Source organism: Pelecanus crispus, chromosome 5 (genome assembly GCF_030463565.1).
Source record: "Pelecanus crispus isolate bPelCri1 chromosome 5, bPelCri1.pri, whole genome shotgun sequence".
Classification (NCBI taxonomy): Eukaryota; Metazoa; Chordata; class Aves; order Pelecaniformes; family Pelecanidae; genus Pelecanus; species Pelecanus crispus.
The window spans coordinates 55,220,309-55,236,281 of record NC_134647.1 but is presented as its reverse complement, the minus strand read 5'-3'; the positions used below and the strand labels follow the sequence as shown (position 1 = coordinate 55,236,281).

At 40.8% G+C, this 15,973-nt stretch overlaps 1 protein-coding gene across 4 annotated transcripts in view; it reads right to left on the bottom strand.

The window, feature by feature from the left end:
• The window catches only part of DNM3 (dynamin 3), a 186,002-nt gene extending 170,029 nt beyond the window's left edge, over nucleotides 1–15,973 (bottom strand). For all 4 annotated transcript variants that reach the window (XM_075710288.1, XM_075710285.1, XM_075710287.1 and 1 more), the window contains exon 1: nucleotides 15,828–15,973. In XM_075710288.1, coding sequence (XP_075566403.1) covers nucleotides 15,828–15,973 — 146 coding nt within the window. The remainder of the gene's footprint in view (nucleotides 1–15,827) is intronic.

Here is a 15,973-nt window from a genome sequence, read left to right as displayed (position 1 = left end):
GCTGTGCCCAACACCACTTTAGAAGTCCTCAGCATTTTGAATCAAACAACGTTAATTTATATATAAAAATAAAGTCTCATTTTCTCAGTACCTGTTAATGTATGGTGCTTACAGTGTGATTACTCTGCAACCTAAAGCTAAAGCACACCGTATAAAGAGGAGGCTGTTCAAACACAAGCTAGCTCTCATTAACTTCGATACTCAAATACAGATTTGCAGGCAAAAGTACAATTAATTAGGAATTCAAGTAATCTCTAAAACAAAGATAACGCAAAAACATCATGCATACTGATTTATATCTGCTGTGACGTTTTACAGCACTTGAGACAGCAACAGGATACAAGAACTAGCTTAGAGAGATTCTAAAGGCCTTCAAAAGGCCTATTACAATTTCAATACCTACCAATGGAGAGAAACCTGTGCCTCAGTGAAGTGCCATCTACTGGTATTTTCTCATGGGGAAGAGGAGAAAATTTTAATAGAAACATATTAATTTCTCTGTATGCACTGAAATTACAGTACCCCGGGATGTGGTAAACACCTATTGAGATGACAGTTTTGTACTTGGTTTTTCAAGCATTTCAGATCTTATTTTAAATAAATAAATAAATCATTTTTCCATCAAGAAGCTAAAAGGAGTTGCCATTCAGGACAAACCGATCACACAAAACAAACTAGGGTCCTCTACAGCACCACATGAGGCAGTAAAATCCTTCTTCAGGGAGTCAAAGGCTGAAAAGACTTATTGATTTTCTGCCTCAGACTAAACACATTCAGAGATAAAGAACACTGCGTTAATGCAACTCCTAGTTATACAATACTGACCTTCCCTCAACAGCAAAATTAGAAAGAAATGTTAGACAACAGTTTTCCTTCAGAACGTTTTCTTGACCTGTCCAAAATAGATGGCATTTGATAACCCTCTCTAACAAACTGAATTATCATCGAAAAGCCCATCATCTGTTCAAGCAATCATCAGCAGATAGAGGTTCCTGCTTGGTGAGAGGGTGAGCTGTCTTGATCACATAACCAGCTAAACAGTGTGCAGCAGAGGGACATCTGCTTCAGATGTACAGTTTGAAGAGGAAAACATAAAGAACGAGGATAAAAAGGGGTTCATGGGGAGAGTTCAGGAGAAAACTCCCCCCCACTTAACTGCTGAATGCGTATTTCACCTCTATGGAAAAAACATCGACTTCACTTAATAAATCTGCCTTCACAGGGACACGGAATTTTTTTTTTTTTTTTTTTTTAAACATTTGAAATTTCAGCTTCAGCTACAAGGCAATGGCGTCTATGCACTTTCTCTGTGCAGCCCGAATCACATGTTACAAATAAATACCTAGAGTCTATTTCTTGCAAAAGACTGTTCTTTAAACACATGCAGAAGTGCAAGTGAAATCTGAGACATAACTTGCACTTTTTTAGGAAAAGCAACATAGTACCATTTCACAGTTCTAGCAGCAAGGGAATCAGATTAAATACTGTACAACTGCTTCTGCAGAAATACCTACTTTGACATCCACAAGACAGGATGCAGGTCTTCCCCCCCTCCCCTTGATATGGAAAGCTTTCTACACAGTGTTTGTTAGTGGTGCTGAAAAAAAACCAACAGTGTATTAGGAATGGCCCCAGACACTCATTTTTCCCTAAAACATCTACCTAATAAAATATTTCTTAAAAAAGAAAAAAAAAAAAAAGAAAAAGCAAAGCTTCAGTGGCAAGAAATACAATAGCTCTGAACACAGCCGCGTTACAAAGGTTCTTTCTGACCAAAAGGATGATGCCCCTCAATGTCCTGGTGGCACGCTTAACATTCTTTAAAGGACGGGTTTGAGATAGTTGCTTTTCCAAACCTTTTGGTCAGTGTGTACAGATATGTTTAGTGAGACCTGGGAGAAAAATCACATCAGCGTGGAAGCAGCTGCAAAGAAATCCATCTAGAAAAAAGGACATGCCTGAGAATCTGTGCACAAAGACACAGACAAGGGAAAGAAAAGGCTGTCTTCTGCGGTGAGGGAAGTGAGCCTGTGTACCTGTGTGCACAACTACAAAACCACTTGACGATAACAAGGTGCAGGAAACCAGAATGAAACACACTGTGCAAGAATAAAGTGGGAATGAAAGATGTGCTCCTTTAAAAGACATGCATCCTACATTAAAAATCAAACTGCTTTTACATCTTTATTCTCAGAATATTTTCAGCAAAAGGTACCCTGCTGACAACAGCTATACTAGCTCAGCAGCAATACTGCTATGACATGACAGTTTGGGAGACCGGCAGCACAGCCTGTCCAGTGATGCCTAGCTAGTACTGAATATATCAAAGGCAAATAAAATGCAAGAAGCCATGTATTCCAGAACATCACTTCAATAACTCTTCAACCTTAGAATGCACTCATCTGTTAGTATACCATTAAATATTTTCAACAGCAAAATATTATCAGGGCCACATAATTTTTACTCTAAAAACTATGAAATTACTCATGTCTTACTGCACCACATAAACTATATTGTCTTCACTCTCTAATACAGCTCATTTCCAGTATCAGCCAGCTGGACAAGTTGTCGTGGTTTAACCCCAGCCAGCAACTAAGCACCATGCAGCCGCTTGCTCACTCCCCCTGTCCCAGTGGGATGGGGGAGAGAATCAGAAGAGAGAGAAACACTCCTGGGTTGAGATAAGAACAGTTTAATAATTGAAATAAAATAAAATAGTAGTAGTAATAATAGCAACAATATAATAATAATAGTAATAATAATATACAAAGCAAGTGATGCACAATGCAATTGCTCACCACCCACCGACCGATACCCAGCCAGTTCCCGAGCCACGATCACTTCCCCCTGGCCAACTCCGCCCAGTTTCTATACTGAGCATGACGTCATATGGTATGGAGTAGCCCTTTGGTCAGTTTGGATCAACTATTCTGGCTGCACCCCCTCCCAGTTTCTTACGCACCTGGCAGAGCATGGGAAGCTGAAAAGTCCTTGACTAGCATAAGCAGTACTTAGCAACAACTAAAACATCAGTGTGTTATCAACATTATTTTCATCCTAAATCCAAAACACAGCACTATGCCAGCTACTAGGAAGAAAATTAACTCTATCCCAGCTGAAACCAGGACACAAGTGTGTCTACTAAAACGTTTGTTTAATATGTAAAGGTAACAGATATTCATTTGAATTTGACCTTCTAAAACCCAGGTCTCAAAAACTTACGTCACAGGATGGTGAAAGAAGTTACCAATGGCCATACCAACACCTTAGCAGTTTATAATAACAAGATAGTTAGGGGTCTGATCTTTGCTACAGTAGACAACTTTACTATAAGGAAAAAAAAAAAAAAAAAGAAAGTTCATGTGTCTGTATACTGTCTTTCCTTTATCATACCACCCTCTCTGACTGACACTCAGAAAGCAAATAAGCTGAAAAAGTAATTAGACAAATCATTAATGGGAAGAGTCCCATGGAAGAGATGGGAACACTCTTCCAAATTTCAGAAAGGGTAGAAACCATAGTGAAATGCTGAAAAGCAAACTAGACAGGGGGTCCTTCAGTGATGTTGTCTCATTATAATGTAGGACTACAGCTTACAAAAGAAAAGAACACATATCAAACAAACAAAATATAAACATATGTGTTCCAGGGGGATTATCAGGTAGGGAAAGAGTTTTCATTTAGGAGCTCTCTAGCATACTAGCAGTATTTACTAAGTTAAAAAAAGGCAGGGGGGTAGGAAGACAAAACAGAAGAATCCCCAGTTTGTGTGAAGAGCGATGATACATCGCCACTTAAAACTTAATCATGGTTTCAAAAGAGTAACTTAAATCTGCTTTACTTTGCCGGTATAGTACTGAGAAATGTTCTGCGCTTTGATCAGTTGCATGGTCAGTATTATACAGGATAAATGGTGAATAATTTACATTAATACCAATATAATTAATTCATATAAAACATAGGGGGAAATCCAGAAAATCAAATCATGGAGGAAAATGTCAATGATTAGACAGTACCTGCATTAATTAAACAGCTAGGAACAAGTAAAACTGATAGTGATGAATTGTCAAAAAAATCAGAAGTACCTCCAAAAAAGCATCCACATTTTTCACAAAGGGTAGAAACAAGACAGGCTCAGGGCAAGAGCCAGAATTCTCCTACAGAAGAGCACAAACGACCCATCGAAATCTATTCTATTTTGCCAAACAACATTGGTAATGTTACTTATAAAAGTTTTTCCACTAACCTTCCCTCAAATGCAGAAAGGCCATATTCCACGGGCTGCTCATATGAACAACACTGCTGCGGTAGCATTCCACAAAGGCCTTTATTCCCAACATTTGCCAAGGACTGCAACGCAGCTTCAATTGCAATAGGAAGCAATTATGCCAAAAGTCAACAGTTTTCCTGGGCTTTTTTCCAACACAGTGTTTATTGTTTTATACAACTCCAGCCTGGCACACCAGTAGCCCATACTGGCTGCTGAATGGCCATATCTCGTGCAAAAGAACACACTGTTTCACTGTGAACACCTACACATGCCTATACAGCCAAGCATCCCCCAGCTCTGTGGCAAATGCACACTGTACAGAAGTACTACAAAAGGCTTTCATTTTCTTGCATTTATCATATTTAGCCTCAAAGCAAAGTGCTACAAACGAACAAAACGGGGAAAAGCATGGTCCAGTGTAAGCCTACAGATGAGAAACATCAATAATTTCTAACTTCTTTCCTCAGGTTCATTTTCTAAAACCCATAATCCAAAACCAGTTAATTTATAACTTAAGAACTCTTAATGCTAAAAATATACATCTGAAGACCTATTGGCAGACGTGGCAGACATGTTTTTTCTATCTCGCCTGCTCCTGCACTCACCAACACCACAGAAGACCCAGCAGTAGATCCTTCACACACTTTTGTTCATTACAAAGCAAGGTACGTCCAAGCAATGGGAAGTGTACTTTGCATTTAAGCAGAGGCTTTCTTAGGAATTAAATTTGTAATGTTGAGTGAAGTCCTTTCTCAGAGGAGGTTTGTCGTCACTGACACTAGACATCACTGTATTCTTCCTTAGTGGCTTTGGAAGCACAATTCCTCTACCCTCCAAATGACAGTAAAAAGATAACCCCGGGACACATTTTCAAGAAGTCACAAAAGCTTTAAGGCACTATATCTGTTGTGCTTTGACATTGTCAACCACATACCATTTTTTTTTTCTTCCCAATAACACAGCAGTATACATCACTTTCTACATCACACTGGTATTTGGCTATATACGCTCTTCCTTGTTAGCTCAAAGTACAGAGACCAATTCTTATTATCAGTCACCACTTGATCCCTCACCTCCTTTCATTACTTACAGAAGAGTAAATGCTTTTTGTTTTGGCACAATGTCTGTCAATCAAGAGAGTCTCCCACAGCTTTATTCAATGGCTGCAAAATCTCCACCTAACATAATGGGGCTTACATGAAGATGTACAAAACAATTAATCTTCTTTCTTGAAGACCAATGATACCTATCTCAATTAGGCCTACTAGGCAAGCTAAAAATATTAAGAGGCTGTGGATTTTTAGTGATCTTGGATATATTAGCTCCTAAAGCTCAATACCAGTCTTTCCAGGGTTTTTTGTAAGCCACCCAGCATAGGTGCTGGCATCCTTATCATGACACTTCAGTGCTTAGTTCAAGTTCTCTAATGAAGTTTGGTCTCAGTCTGCAGTAACCATTCTTTCAAGGTAAATCTTTCTTCAAGTGAGAGATCATTTTAATTAACCTGCTGAATCAAAACAGGAGTAGTAATGACACATTGTAGCCCATGCAGTTTGGACGTGTCTTTAAGGGTGAAAAAACTGAGTATCCAGACATCTTAGGGCTGTTAACTATCTCTTCCTTTCAAGCAGGGTGGATAAACTTGGTGTCTTTGAGAAGCCATTTTCTAACCCAGTGGTGTCCTTCATCACCATTGCTGAACTACTGGAACTGAATAGCCAAAGCAAGGACCCCTCAGTTATCCTATCCATCACTTTCAGATAAGCACACAAGTTGAATCAAGAATAATAAAAAAAGAAATCTTGAAACACTTACACAGCACTACAACCTAGCAGCCTAAAATGTCTCTTTGGGTCTCCCTTCCCCCATTCCTTTATGGAGTTGAGACCAGCTATACAAAAATCCAGAGGGGAATGGTATAAAAAAATCCACCCAAACAGACCTAACCATGGGAATATGATAAGCTTTGACTTCAAAGGTGAGAAATAAGGTATTTTTGAAAAGGCCTTGAAGAACTTCAAATAGGATGGCAAGAGATTTCAGTCATACTAGCTGGACACCTCCATAGCAACTAAGTTTAGTGACAATGCTTAGGCACCACTAAGGCAAGAAAACAAAGCTTGAGATTTCCTCTTCATGGAGAAGACTGGAGACAGAGCAGGCTTAAAAAACACAGTCATTATACTTCTCTTGTATCTGCAAGATGCTTTCTTTAAGTAGCAGGAGCAGCATTTCTGCTCATCAAGCAGCCAGAAATCATTATATCTCCTCCATTAAAGTAAACATTATAGGGCTATGAGGAAATCAGTGCCAAAAATTACTCTAGTCCCAGTGGTGAAGTCTTCCATTAAACATGACTGGAGTCAACAGGTTCTCCAAAGTAGGGGACATTTGAAGAGAAGTCTAAGAAGGCACAGACCATTATTCAAACCCCAAATCTAATGTTGTATTTTGACAGCAGTGAGAGTACCTCACATTGCATTTCTGCAGAGAGGACAGCAAGCCTGTTCACTGAGGCAAGGAATGAAAATGCACTTCCTAATATTAAGGGAAAAAAAAAAAAAAACCTTTTACATGATAGAAAGTTTTAAAGTCTCAATAATGTTTACAGGATTGAAAACTTGCCATACACAGCTATGAAAACTTCCCAGGCAAAAACACAGGGTGGTAAGATGAACAGTGCTCTGTTTGCAGTGATTATGCTCAGGCTGTAGGCTTGCTGTACTAACAGATCAGGAAGCTGCCAATGTGCAATCTCGTCGGTGAGCCACTGTATGCACGATGCATCTGTCCTCCCTGGCAGGCGTCCCAAACTTTGCTGCATCATCCTAATTCCATTTGTGAAAATGCCCTTTTTCCTCTTCCTCTTCTAAGATTTTACAAAAGCTTCTGCTATTTCCTGCCCAACGGTGCTCTCTATCAATTCCAAGTGGGGGGTGGGAGGGGAAGAAACCACAAAACACAAAAAAACCCCCAACAATTCTCAGAATTTTTGTGTCAAAAAGAATAAAACAGACTTTGCAGGACAACTGTATTCTGCCTAATCAGAGATGTCTACTCTTAGGAAAGGACTAATTTGCATAGGATGTTGGTGCATAAAAGCCCATCCATTCTCAGGATGAATACTAATGCAGCAAGATTTTGTATCTCAACACAAGAAACGAACAACAAAAAATTCTTTACTCACTTTAATTTGTTGTCAGTTCTCTAAATGGACAGGAGGTCTTTTTATCACACAGAGCTGCCAAATACTATTAATAATGATTCTTCAGAAAAGATTTGAGTAAAAAGGTTTCCTCTATAATATAATCAGATATAAACTAAAAAAAAAATCTGATTGCAAGGACCAGAAAGAAAACAACATGTCCCCAACACCGCAGGCGTATCTGCTACATGAAGCTAACTACTATGTAATTACTTGCATTTAGCAAATAATTCACCTCTGGATACTCCGTCCTGACAAAACTTTAGATATTGCAAATTTCAATGCTGTCATCAAAAACCCAGACAAAATAAGCTCCTGCCCTTCCTCCCAAACCACACTGTCCTGAACTCAGATCCATCAATACAGACTGTTTAAACAGTGGTATAGCATACAATCAGCTATGCCACATCCTAGTCAAGTCCAAAAAACTTTGCCTCTTCAGAAGCACTGTGAAAATACATTTCTCTCTTTTGTGGTGGACAAGATATCAAACTGTACAATTACCTTTCTTGGTACAATACAAGCCATTTCAGATTGTTTTGCAGAGCTGGAATATAACTGGATTCAATTCTTCTATTGCCTCCAAAATGTATACACAGTGGGAACTGGAGTGTAAAGACAGCCTGAATTTATAGACAGAAAGACAACTACAAAAGGAAGGGGGAAAGGAGGATGTTTCCAAAACAAGTCATCCAAGTCCCTCAAACAACTTCTCTTCCCTAGCCATTTTATCCTTTTTTACCTGCCCATTTATCCTGCTTTGAGCCTGTAGTATGTGCAAATTAATATCGTCTATGACAATGCAAAGTCTGTTTAGCTAAATATCGAAATTTAGTATCAGCCATGATCTCCCATCTCTCTGCTCACCAGAAACTGAATTATTACGATAAGAAAATTTTATACTAAAAGTCTGACCAAAACAGTGTTTTATGCTGCTACTTCCCAGAACACTAACAAAGTCATAATGCTGGAGGTCTCAGCCCAGAATCCTAAAGCTTTCCAGCCTATTTCCCAGATCTGACAGACATTGGGGACCTTCTGTCAACATTTGTTTAGCACCTGAACAAACTATCAGGTGAGCGTGCAAGGGCACAACACTGCCTCTGATGGATTATACTAAAATTTCTTCAGCAGTTTCCAGCTTGACTGCTGAACAGATCTGGAACACAGCCCATTTCATCCACTGTCATGCAGCAGAGGCTAGAGATGTCTTACAGTTGTTCTCGTGCTTGCCATGCAGAGCCCTGCCTATTCTCTGTAGGTGAGTTACAGACCATTTTAGAGCATCCTCTATAGCTAAGCACCACTGAATATGTGTGCACATTTTTAGGTATCTGCACTGTACATAGTAAACAAAGTACCGAGTGCTTAAGGTTAATCTAGCTTTGATTATATCATCTATGAGGGTGGAAATCTAGCAGTATTACAGCAAATAGTAAATCCCCTGCATATCTGAAAAATGAAATCTTGGTGATTTTGCACAGGAACTAGGATGCAGAAATACTATGCTAGGTATTGAATTAAAAGCATAACTTCCACGTACAAATTACAAAAGCTGACATTATCACTAGACACTTCGGTTGAAAACCTCTCTTATCTACAGCTACAGTCTCCTTTACATCCCAGAGGCTATCACAGACAACAGTACTTAGCAGTACATCAAAGCCCAGCATGCCGTTAAATGGGATTTTGCTCCTCTCTAGTTCAATAATGCTGCCTTGTTCATCTCAATGCAACTTGCTGAAGAAAAAGATGCAAGGTCACAGTTAAATAACGCTTATTTCCTGTTCTCAGCATATTTACACTACAGGGTTTACACTGCAGACATACAGCATTAAAAGGATTCCCAGTAACCCACTAGACACAAGCACAGCAAATAAGGGGAGTTCACAGGCTTCTGTTACTAGAAGGCCTTATTTTGAAATGCATGGTTTAAAAAAACAAAACAAAAACAGAAAAAGAAAAAATGGCTTCTGCCCCTCAGTGCTTGCAATCTAGGCAGACATTGCTTAAGAAACCCATGAATACTTAAAAGAATATCATCAATTTGCCCACTGATCAACTGATGGATAGCAAACCACAAACACGATCTCTCTCAATGACTAAGCTGTTAGATGCACAAACTAAACACCAGCAAGGGTCCCTTTTTGGGAAGAAGAAACGCTGCTACGTCTCAGCTGTTCAAAGCAGAATCCAATACTCAGTTCTGGTGCTGTATAGATATCTAAAGCAGCCATCACACCAAGCAGAGAAATGCACAACAGCAAGTTTTAGACTACAGTCACAGTTATCCCACACTGATTTTAAGATTATATATGCTAACCTCTTCCTTTAGAAATAGAAGCAACTTAAAAATAAAGGAATAAAAACCCAAATCCTACATACAGTTAGGACAGAGTAAAAACTTGAGGCATATACATGTGGATACAGATGCAGGTGATGTTTAAAAACCAGTTTGAGGTCATGCAGTAATCAGTGGCAGAGAAGAGAACAGTGTCCATACCTCTTTTCTGCTGCAATCCATAGCAGCATCACTCCCTATGTTTACAGGTGAAGTCCAAACAATCATATTGTTAACATCTATTTATCTAAACTGGAAAGACTTGTTTTCTATTTCATCTACAAAGCCAAATAATGTAAGCTTGAAACATTAGCAGGAGCAATGCCCATCAAGAAACAGCACAACAAAGGTGCTTGCTATTTGCTGATTTCAACACTACCAAATCCCAGGTGTGGGCTCCTTCCTGAAGGCAGTGAGCATCAGGATTTCTAACGTTATACAAGAGCCTAGAGAGTCAGAGAATCTGCTGAATTTTCAGAAGTGTCTCTATAAAGAATCAGGAAGGTTTAGATAAAGTTAAGTGGATACCTATGGTCTGAAAAAAAAAAGAAAAGAAAAAACCACACAAAGCTCTCACTATATGACTATTTACCTTTAAAAACTATCAGAGGTGTGCAGTCACCTTCAGTACCTTGATGGATTGAACCTCCAGTAACAACTGCCACTGAATTTGTAGCACAGATTTCTCAGAAGGCACTCAAGACTGAGGTATTTTTCAGGGTTGCTTTTTGCCAGGTTTTAAGGTTTTTCTGAAGTCTAGGTCTCAGACTTCAAATACTAAGTTTGTGTTCACTAAACCACTACAATACCCTGATTGTACATAGTATGCCAAAGTTCTATTAAGACCATATGTATATGTATTCTCACAGGTACGCTTTACAAAGGTGTTACTTACTGATTTAGCATCTCTGTAAACTGCTTGATACACTGAACTTAAATGCCAGAATATAGGTCAGGGCTCCCTACGCTATGCCTCATTACAGAGTAGAGCTTTTCTTAAAATAGAATAAATCTTTTAACTAGTAAAATTTAAATGCCAGAAATGAGACACGGATCCTCAAAGTAGTTTTAAAGGAAAACTTACACTTTACATGTGGAGGGGAAAAAAAAAATCAGCATATTTGTTTGCATGTCTGTTTTTAACTACACATTTGCTTTACTCTGCATATTTCAATTCTTAAGACCTGACATAAAAATGAGCTTAAAATCCACAACGGAGTTACATTTAAGGACAAAACTAGGCCATCTATATCCCATCTAAATGGCCAAGTTTGTTCTGCAGCCTCTAAATGTAAAAACATATTTGGGAAAGAAACCTAAATGAGCCACTGTCTCATTTGCTGCTGTTTCTATTCAATAGAATACCCAGAAACAATTCTTGCTTTCAGTGCACCAGAATATTTTGATAACTAGACTAATACACTCAATACAGCTGTATAATCACTTAATTAGTCAGGAAAAGGAGTGTCTGATTCTCAATTCCAGAAGATCCTTAAGATTAAAAAAGGAATACACAGCGACACATTTCAGTTTGTATCTCCGACTGCTTAGCTTTTTCATGCCTGTTTCACAAAAGAGGAGAATTTTCTGTAAAAAAGTTTTTCTGTCAATGACTAGTAACTAAAAAAATAAAATAACTGCATCAATTTTAACTATATCTCCCCCAGGAAGCATGCAATCTGAGTATGTGCCTACTTTCTTTGGAGAAATTCTCTGCTTCAACAGCCAGATTTAAAGTCCTTTCTCTCTTTCTCACCATCTCCAGGAAAAAAGAATGAGCTGAGTGCACAAGGAATTGTAATTTGAAAAATAACAAAAAAAAAAATTAGTACATATGCCATAATAAATAGCTATACAACATGCAGTGGCCGTGAGATTATCAAAAGCATCTCAGATCAAAAAGCTGTAAAACTGTATTACAAAACCAGACCTCAGGCTCTTAAAACGAAGTGCTTGTTTGATTATGACTGACAGGCTTACAATCAAGAGTTCACATCTCTTATGAAACAATTATTCGGCCACATGCAGTTTACATTATATTAAGCAGGGAAGGAAGTAAAGAGCTTTCAGCTTTGAAATCTGATTATTAATTTCTCGCTATTTGTAAGAATAAAATCAGGTTCTGATTCAAATCTGGAGAAAGAGGCCCTGACAAGGTAGCTTGCCATCTGTGCCTTTAGTTATCTTAAAAGCCCATTTGGATATATGAAATAATAGAAAATGCTTTCTCTCCAAATACAGTTTCCAGGGATTGCTTCCTGCCTTTAGTTTTCTTTTAAGTAACCCTTTTATCAAAAGGAAGATGTTTAAAAAGCACAAACAACATAAGGTCACAGTCCTGTACTCATCTGTAGCAAAGGAATAAGACCAGGCAAAGTGCCTATCTCCCGCTGGCAATCTGTTGGTATTAAATGTTTGACTCCCCTTTGCACTTTTGAATCTCTCTCCCACCAACTTCTACCAGAAGACTGCACTAGATCCTTTGCTTCAAACACTGGCTCGGTATTTTAAGGGCATGTTTACTTCTGTTACAAAGACAAGCAGGTAGTAAGAACATTTGCTCGTCAGACAATACCATTTCCTCAAACAAGTGCCATGAGCTCCAGTTAGGAACATATGATGGTCTAACCCATAAATGGAAGTGACTGTCGTCCTCAGGTGCTCTCTGGAATCTCTTTTTCCATCTAAATATAACCAGACTCCTGAGAGAAAACCCTTCAAACACAGTCCTCGACTACCAAAAGAAGCAGTCTCCTTACACACAGAGGAGCAGTAAGTGAAGAGCAAACTCTCCAAATACCTTAGGGGATGCTAATCCATATAGTAACAATAATGGCTACATTGGCAGATTTGACACTGCCCCACTCCAGCCTTGTTCCAAGCCAACCTACAATGACATCAGTAGTCCCGGGTGTCACACAGTTCCTGGAGCAGGCAAACATGCAGAATTCATCCTCATGCAAAAGCAGCGCTGATGCAGATCAAACATGCAACCTCATCCAAACATATTCACTGACTGTTGTTAGTAATTAAGGATGCTGTGTGCACCTAAACAAGGCTTGGTGCTACCTTGGGGACAGTGATGAATGCATGTCATTTGGCAGCTTCAGAAATAACAGGACTTGGATCCCACTTCCAGAACCATCTGTCAGCCCACAGAACTATGCCAAAGCCAGATCCCTCACAACCCTTCTGAAAAGTTATGGCAATGCATAAACTAGATGGTGGGTAACGCAGCACAGCCCAACATGTTTCCTGGGTGGTTAGGCTCTATAAAGAAGCTCCTACTCTGATACCACCTGCAAGCTAGAAACTCGGTTTCCTCTGTCCAAGCAGGAAAAAAAAAAGTCACCCTTGCACAACCAAAGATCCCATGAAGGACTGAAACAGGCACAATGGTCTAGTGGCTACAGGTAGCAGAGAATTAACAATCTGATCCTAGAGTTAAGAACCACCTTACTAACCTCACTAGAGCTCCACTACCAAATACTCAGGTTATCAAACAACAGTGTGTTTGTAGCAAGACCCTGCCCTCCACGTGGAGGACAGCATGCCTTCCTCTTACCAATTACAGCTGTTCCTGAAGACAGGAGATCTTGAAAGTCTCTCTGAAGGCTAAGAGTTCAAAATCTACTAGTGATAATGATTCATGTGGTTAAAAAAACCCACCCACACACAACAACACCACAAAAAACAAAACCAAAAATGCCAAATGAAAAACATGAACTAATGCTCAAACTTCAGAACAATGCCAGGACTATTTTATTTTCATGTGAATTTCAAAGCTGTGTTACTATTAGTTAATGTTCTCCTTGTGGTTAATCACACATCATGCAATGTACCGCTAACAAAAAGAAATGAGTGCAACATGTTTCTACAACAAGACATGCTACCTCTATAAGCCATATTAAGACAGATGCAGATGTAGTAAACTTCTTGTTTGTAGAAGGCAGCTTCATTATCCTGTAAAAACAGGAATGTCCTTATGGCTTACTAAAAAGAGCCATAGACTGTTTTGCTTGCTGATCTGACAAGCAAAATGCTCTTCCAATCTCATGGACATTTATTAATCTGGTTCCAAGGGTTCACAATCAAGTTCTCAGAGCTTAGCAAGTACACATCTGCTGACCACACATACTCAGTCTGGAGGAAAGGCACAAGTAAAACATAGTTGCTCAAGTCTCAAGGAATTTGACATAATGCATTTTAACATCACATTTGCAATAGGCTCCAAGCTTGCAAGTAGGGATGTACTACATACAGATCAGTTGATACTGTATTTCAAGAAGTTACTGCATAAAGCAATGATGTGGAACTCTGAGACCAGGTTGAAAGAATCCAAATTCCAGATCCCGTGTGACAGAGACACCCTGGTGCTTCACAGTAGTCTCTAAGCCCTTCTCTGAAGAGACTCTCTTGCTGTGTCCACGGGCTGCATGGTGAATAACTATGTGGGAGAAAAAAAGTCATTGCCATTAGCTTTTCTTCATAATTCTTCCTAGAAATGTCCATGTCTCACTTGCACAGCTGGTTCCAGCCTCTTGTCCAAATGGGCCAGATAGCACAAACTGCTCATTTTCACCTTTTGCTCTAGCCAGGCTCCTTCAGGCAGCAGGAGCAGGAGTGCACTGCACTCACAGGAACAGCTCCACCTGCGGATCAGATGGAGCAAATCCCTCTAGCAGGGGAGCAACAACGAGCATCTGGGAGCAGTAACCTCCTCCATCAGCGCAGCTGGATCCAGAGAAAGATATCAGCCCACAGCCCACCACACTCAGCCCCGATCCCAGGTGGGTGCCACCCCAGACAAGGCTTTGCCACAGGGACCAAAATATCCTTATTGGCGGCAAGAAAGATGAAGATGCTTTTCCTCCTCAGCACATGTGTTTTGCACAGCTTCATGGACACACAGATCAAAAAGTCAAAAGGTTACTACAAAAATACTTTTTAAAGACTTGCTTAAAGAAAACTGTAATAATTTCATGGCCAACAGCGATTTCTGAGGATCTCACTCTTGCTTTCTAAACTTGAGAGACTGGCAGTACTGTCAACATCAGTAGTTAGCTACAGTCTTCAAGTAGAAAGAAGAGGAAGAACTGACATTTAACACAGTAAGAGTAAATTCTGAAGCGGAGATAAAGAACAACTGTATAGTATTTCCACACTGTATATCAAGAGCTATCGCAGCCTGACACATAGCCAGGTTGTGGAGAGACACAGCATTTAATACTACCTTTAACAAAGATCTCTGTGCATGAAAGTTCCCCAGTCACTGACATGCAACAGTACTTTTGATCCTATATGCAGAGTAACAATTGCAGCTACGCTCTGAAAACACCACCTCCTTCCAGGAGCCCGCACACTATTTGCGGCAAACGCAGCAGGAACTTTGTAAAACAGCACGTGAAGTTCACGTTTACCTCGGGAGAGCCTCAGAGATGTAGTCTGTCTGTTGAAAGGGCCACCTGAATCATTAGGCTGCTTCTTTCAGTAATTCTTAGAAAAGATGCTAATAACCGATATGCGCATTAGGACAGCACAAAGCGTAAGCAACGGTACAAGAACCATTAGCCGACCAGACCCGGAACCCCCACCGTAATTCGGATTTAGGGCTTCAAACACCTTTTTTTCCCCCGAGACAGCGGTTAACCCCCCCCACCGGGCACATGAACGCGCTCACACCGGAGTTGCGGCGGCTTCCCCGCAGCGCGCAAATCAAGGACGCCGCCGTGCCAGGGCCCGCCTCGCCACCCCCGCGGCACCAGGGGGTTGGGGGGGGCCACCGAGCCCCCCCGGCCGGCGCGGAGCTGGGACCGCCCGCTTCCTACACCCCCCCTCGCAACCGGCCTCCCCCCGCTGCCACAGGGGCGCGGGGCGGCAGGGGGGCGCGCGGGGCGGCAGGGGGGCGCGCGCGGCGACGGTTGGAAGCGGGGGGAACAACCGTTGGGAATGGCGCGCGCAGCCGGCGGGGCGGGGGGCGCTGGAGGGGGGCGTCTTCCCCACCGCCTCACCTGGAGACGCAGTTCTCCAGCACGGAGCTCTTGCCGGCGCTCTGCCCACCCACCACCGCAATCTGCGGCAGGTCGAGCAGGCAGCTCTGGCCCAGCGCCGCGAAGGCGTCCTGCAGCCGGTTGACGAGCGGGATGAGCCCCTCCAT